General features: G+C 43.8%; 1 protein-coding gene across 1 annotated transcript in view; it reads left to right on the forward strand.

The window, feature by feature from the left end:
- The first annotated feature begins 927 nt into the window (after positions 1-927).
- The window catches only part of SEC23A (Sec23 homolog A, coat complex II component), a 63,768-nt gene continuing 58,183 nt past the window's right edge, over positions 928-6,512 (forward strand). The window contains exons 1-2 of the mRNA XM_012806437.2: positions 928-986; positions 6,022-6,263. Of these exons, the coding sequence (XP_012661891.1) occupies positions 6,043-6,263 (221 nt within the window). The 5' untranslated portion in view covers positions 928-986; positions 6,022-6,042. The remainder of the gene's footprint in view (positions 987-6,021; positions 6,264-6,512) is intronic.

Here is a 6,512-nt window from a genome sequence, read left to right on the forward strand (position 1 = left end):
TCTTATGTATAATTCTTCCTAGGCCAGGGATCTTGGTCTTTTTGCTTACATCCTATCACCAGCATCTCAGGTGTGTCTGGCACAGTGTAGGTGCTCAGTAAATATTTGTTGCACTAAGTGAAAGAATGAACTTCCCACTTTGTTTTTCAGAGATGTGGTGTGTGGTACCGGAGTTAAGCATGGCCCTAGAGATGTCCTCCATTTCTCTTGCAGAGCCGAAGTGGCTCTCTCTGAGTGGCAACGACAGTTCTTCACCCTTTTCTGTGACCTGCAGGGCATAGAACCCGCAGTGGCTCCCGGGAGGCGTGTAAGGGAGTCTCTCTCGTACACTCTTCAGGCCCCTCTGCTGGGTACTTGCCCCACGAGCCGGTTGTCAGGGTTCTCTTCCCCGCCCCTCTGGCTTCCTCTCTGCCGGATGCCCTCCCTTCTTCCCCTGGCGTCCCCCTCTACCCTGCCCAGCTCTCGGATCCTTCCTTAAGCTCCCGGGTGTATCGCCCCACCCCAGCTCTGTCCTTGCCCTTCTTCCCATCATGCCCCGCCCCAGCTCTGTCCCCGCCCTTCTCCCCACCGTGCCCCGCCCCAGCTCTGTCCCCGCCCTTCTCCCACCATGCCCCTCCCCAGCTCTGTCCCCGCCCTTCTCCCCACCGTGCCCCGCCCCAGCTCTGTCCCCGCCCTTCTCCCACCATGCCCCTCCCCAGCTCTGTCCCTGCCCTTCTCCCCATCATGCCCCGCCCCAGCTCTGTCCCCGCCCCCTCGCCTCTCTCCTCCTCTCCTCCCCCCTTCCCTCTCATGCCCCTCCCCCTCCCCTTGACGTGGCAGAGGCGGCACCAGCCATGTTGGCCGGGCCGAGGTCCTCGCTGAGGCCGGGGGCGGGGCGTGGCCGGCTCTGATTTCGGTGCCACGGCCTGCTCCTGCTCGGCAGAGAGGACTGATTGTGTAAGGCAGAGGCTGCGACAGGCTCAGATCTCGCAAGGGAGGTGCTCAAGGTAAGGACGGACTTCAGGGCCGTCTCCTGTCCGCTTCCCGAGGGGCTGAGGGCGCTCAGCGGGGGCGGGCTGGCGGGCCGGGGTCTTGCGGTGGTCCCGGCTCTGCCCTCTCGGAGCCCCGAGAGAGGCGAGGCGCTCCGGAGGCTGTGGGTCCGGTGGGGTCCGCCGTGGGGAGCGTAGAGCACCGGACCTGTCACCTTCTCCCTCACCGCCCTCTCTCTCACCGCCCTCTCTCCGCTCTATCCCGGGGCCTGGGGAATAGCTGGAGCCCTCATCCAGCTCTCCTGAATTATGTGGAAAGATGAGAGTTGGGTGAAAAACAGGCACTTGGAGCATCTCGCCTAGCGCCCACCCCAACTCCTGGGCGACCTGGCTTCTCCACCCCGGCCCATTATCGCTTCTAGGCACTTGGGCTTCTTGGTTCATTCCCTGCATATCTGGAGTGCCCTAGACTTTGAACTGAAGTGACTTGTCACCCGTAATTCGGCCTTGGGAGTTAAAGGGGGAAAGATAAAAGTGCTAGGTAGACCTAATGCCTTGGGCCTTAATTACAAATAGAATTCAGACAGGACCAATCCTATTCCATTGGTTTCTGCCGTACTGTTTTCCCGTTTCGGTGGGAGAGGTGCTACCTAAGTGAATGAATCTAACGTAATTACTGGAGCAGGAATATTTCTCCTGGACTTCTCGGCCTCTAACCTAAAGCCATGGATAACTAGCCAAATGATCTTGGCAAAAAAAAGTTGTAGATTTGAATATAATGCACATTCTTCCTTTCTTCTCTCTCTTCTTCAGTAGTGTAATTACCATTTTGGAAGTCCAACCAATTTTAATTGACTCACAGAATTTTAGAGTTAGATGGGACCTTGTAGTTTTCTGGCTCAAGTCTCTCAGCTTACTGATGAGAAAGTTGAAGATGGGAAAGGTTAATTTGTCCAAGATTATAAAGTTAATCTGCAGGAGTAAATTGAAGAGGAATTCATTGAGGATTTTACAGTTGAAAAATAGGAGAGGCAAATTTGTTTAGTAACATGTATCTGATTAGAAGGAACTCAAGTTTTACTAGCAGGTTTGTATGCTTTTCAGTTAGGTAATGTATAAATAGTCTAAAACTGGAATATTGAAAAACTGTCATAATGTGGGCATGTATTTTATATACTAGGTTAAAGTGATGTAGTGCTTTGCTTCTTTGCTGTTAGTTCTATCATGAGAAATTATTTCACTGAAGTGGTTCCTTAAAAACTCCAGTGGTCCCAATGATAAAAAGTAGTTCCGACAAATAAGATTAGAAACTGAACTGAAAAAAAAAAGAAAAAAGAAAATGAACTGAAAAATGGGACATTTCTTTAGAATGGGCTTCTGTGTTTTGTATCACTTAAAAAAAAAGACTGTTAAATCTGCATTCTAATATAGTGTGTTACTTTTTATTTGGTTTGATGCTTTTATGCAAACGTGTGTTAGAGGAGAAAGCTTGCCAAATCATGCCATTATTGGACAAGCTAGTTTGTAAAAGGACTTTATTTCACATATGTCATTGTTAAACATGGGACCAAGCCTGGTAGGTAGCAATGCATTTAACAATGGCATTTGTACTTAAATTAGTGATTTTAGGATTGCACAATTTCTGCTTTGGAAAGATGGAGTCAGGGAGATGTGCATGGCCAAGTAATTGGACCAATTAAGAAGAAACTTTCTTCAAGATATTGCTGGAAGGTGAGAATGTAAGAGATGTAATGGGTCTGACTTAGCGAGCAAGTATGATGTTACGAGCAGAGAGATTGAGAGGAAAAGATGTGAGGAAGAGGAGGTGCATTGTGCTCGAATATCAATTAGATGATATTTAGTCTCTTAATAAAAAGTAAAGATGTAGAGTTACATCCAGCCTCTTAACCTGGTGTGGAAACAAACCTGGCTGTTAGCTGTGTGTGTGAATGTTTTCCCACTGAGACTCCTGGAAGCTTTCTCAGTAAGGTTCCATTATGGTCCTAAGTCAGTGCTTCTTAGGGCATCTTTATAACGTTCAGTGAGGATCTGGAGGGGAAAATACCTTAATAGAAGTCAGGTAACTTTTTCATCTACTTCTGCTTTCTGTTGTTTTATGCTAAGTATTGTGGTTGAATTGTATCAAGGAAATCTGACCTTTTAATAGCTTTTTCAGATACTTGTGCATATTTGATACTACGCCAAACTACCTAGAATTTAATTAAGAAATTAGAAGTGAATTGCAGGTGGGGCATGATGGTTTATACCTGTAATGCTAACACTCTGGGAGGCCCAGGTGGGAGGATCACTTGAGCTCAGGAGTTCCAAACAGCTTGAGCCAAGAGTGAGAACCTATCTCTACTAAAAATAGAATAATTAGCCGGGGCTCTGTCTTTGTTCAGTGGTTAGGGCGCTGGCCAAATGCACCGGGACTACTGGGTTTGAACCTGGCCTGGGCCTGCTAAACAATGACAACTACAACAAAAAAATAGCTGGGTGTTATGGTGGGTTCCTGTAATCCCAGTTACTTGGGAGGCTGAGGCAAGAGACTCACTTAAGCCTAAGAGTTTGAGGTTGCTGTGTGCTGTGATGCCATGGCACTCTACTGAGGGTGACATAGTGGGACTCTGTCTCCAGAAAAAAGAAATTAGCTGGATAAAGTGGTGCAAGACTGTAGTCCCAGCTGCTTGGGTGGCTGAAGCTGGAGGTTCACTGTAGCCCAGGATTTTGAGGTTACAGTGAGCTATAATGATACCTTTTCATTCTACCCAGGCAAGAGAGTGAGACTCTGTTCCAAAAAAAGAAAAAAAGTCAATTGCAATGTGGAATCTGAAGCCTTAGAAGTTAACTTTTTGTACTCATTACATTAAAACGGATCGGTCTATCCTATACTTTGAGTGGATCATCTACCCATGCATGATATTTTAACATTATGAATTGGTCATTTGGGAAATATTGCCTCACAGAGGAATATATATCTTCCAAATGTTGACATGCTTCATTATACAGTACCAAAACAATCACATTAATACCAACAGTGATCTCATCAGAAAAATCTTTACATATTGGGGATCTGTCAAGCTCACAGTAGTACAAGGTTTCAGAAATTTTAATAACAATTTTATCATTGGCAACAAATACTATCAGTTGTTTCCAGTAAAGTAACAGGTTAATTTTGTTCATTTTGAGAAAATGACTTCAAAATACCTACTACTGGTTATGTCCTATACTGGGAAAGTTGAGAAAATAATCACTCAAAACATATTTTGTTTTGTGTTTCAGATGAACAGTGATGATTGGCATAGTTACCTTTGAAAATCCATGATTGATTGATTGATTGATTTCCTTCCTTCCTTTCTTCATGTTTTTTTTTTTTTTGAGACAGGGTCGTTGTTGCCTGGGCTAGAGTGTAGTGACATAATCATAGCTCACTGCAACCTCCAACTCCTGGGCTCTGATAATTCTCCTGCCTTAGCCTTCTGAGTAGCTGGGAGTACAGGTGTGCGCTACCATGCCCAGTAGTTTTTCAATTTTTTTTCTTCTTTAAATTTTTATTTTATTTTATTGTAGTTGTTTAGCAGGCCTGGGCTAGACACGAACCTACCAGCACTGGTGTGTGTGGCTGGCGCCTTAACTGCTGAGCCATGGGCACGGAGCCATTTTTTCAATTTTAGTAGAGGTGGGTAGGGGAAAGTAGAGGAGTGGGGATGGGTGTCTCCCTGCCCTCGAGAGATCCTCCCGTGGCTTCCCAAGTGCTGAGATTATAGGCATGAGTCACTATGCCTGGATGAAGTAATCTCTTTTGATAAGCATGAAATTCTCTAGTTGTCTCAATTCTAATATGAAACAAGGAAATACAATATTTTCTTTCTTTTTTTTTCGATACTGAACTCACTATGTTGCCCTGAGTAGAGTGCCGTGGCATCACACCTCACAGCAACCTCAAACTCTTGGGCTTAAGTGATTCTCTTGCCTCAGCCTCCCAAGTGGCTGGGACTAAGGCACCTACCACAACGCTTGACTATTTTTTTGTTGTAATTTTCATTGTTTAGCAGGCTGGGGCCAGGATTGGAACCTACCAGCCCCAGTGTATGTGGTCTGTGCCCTAACCACTGCCCTACGGGTGCTGAGCTGTTTGCTTTCATTTTTCTTTTCTTTCTTTCTTTTTTTTTTAAAGACAGAGTCTTACTTTATTGCCCCTGGTAGAGTGCTGTGGCGTCATAGCTTATAGCAGCCTCCAACTCCTGTCTCTAAAACAAATAAATAAATAAATAAAAATAAAGGAAGTACCTTGTTTTAGGAAAATATTTTTGTTATGCACCACTAAATGTTCTCTTCCAAAAAGTTTAGTGGAAACTTGTATTCTGGATAGAAAATCATATAAGTTTTAGCAGTTTATGATTTTGATATATGTTTATTAGACTCATATAATTTAAAAAGCTGATACAGAAGATACACGATCTAGATTTCCCCCCTATTTTTGCCTGTTTTCCTGTGTACCTTTAAATAAATAGGACACTTAATATTTTTGGCCATAGGTTTTTTTTTTTTTTTTTTAGAGACGAAGTCTCAATTTGTCACCCCTGGTAGAGTGCTGTGGCGTCACAGCTCATAGCAACCTCTAGCTCCTGGGCTTAGGCGATTCTCTTGTCTCAGCCTCCCGAGTAACGGGGACTACAGGTGCCTGCCACAATGCCTGGCTATTTTTTTTGTTGCAGTTTGGCCAGGGCCGGGTTTGAACCTACCACCCTCGGTACATGGGGCCGGCACCCCACCCACTGAGCCATGGGCGCCGCCCCATAGTTTTTAGAAAGTGAATTAAAAAGTATAAAATACCTCTTGATGGACCTAATGGGCATTGGGTTCTGTATAGCCATTAATTATTTTGTTATGTAAGTGGGGTTATTGTTTGCTAATTTTTTTCTGAAATAAATATTTTCATTTAGTAGTGCTTTCCAATGTATTAATATTACTGAATGTGGGAAAAATATATTTATTTGCACTTTTCTTAAATGAATCCTAGATTTCTAAATATCTTTTAATTTTGGTACAGAAATAAGAATCAAGATCCACAATGACAACTTATTTGGAATTCATCCAACAAAATGAAGAACGAGATGGAGTCCGATTTAGTTGGAATGTTTGGCCGTCAAGTCGACTGGAAGCTACAAGAATGGTTGTTCCTGTGGCAGCCCTCTTTACACCACTGAAGGAGAGACCTGACTTACCACCTATCCAATATGAACCTGTTCTGTGTAGTAGGACCACTTGTCGTGCAGTTTTGAATCCTTTATGGTAATTAAAATGCATTGAAGAAATTACTGTGGCAATATAATTGAAAAATGTAGTATCTTTCTTGCTCATTTGTATAAAAATGGCTTTGCTTTTCTTCATGGTTATTTTTTCAAATTATGACATTAAAAAAGCTGTAAAATTTTAGGATCATTCTAGCTATAGTGAGTTAATAATATAAAGACACCAAATGTAAAAGTGTCACTGTAAAAGCCATTAGATCTTAGTGTTTTCTAGATGGCAGTGCTGGCA

The sequence above is a fragment of the Otolemur garnettii genome, unplaced genomic scaffold, assembly GCF_000181295.1.
Source record: "Otolemur garnettii isolate 467f Iridium unplaced genomic scaffold, OtoGar3 scaffold00052, whole genome shotgun sequence".
Lineage (NCBI taxonomy): Eukaryota > Metazoa > Chordata > Mammalia > Primates > Galagidae > Otolemur > Otolemur garnettii.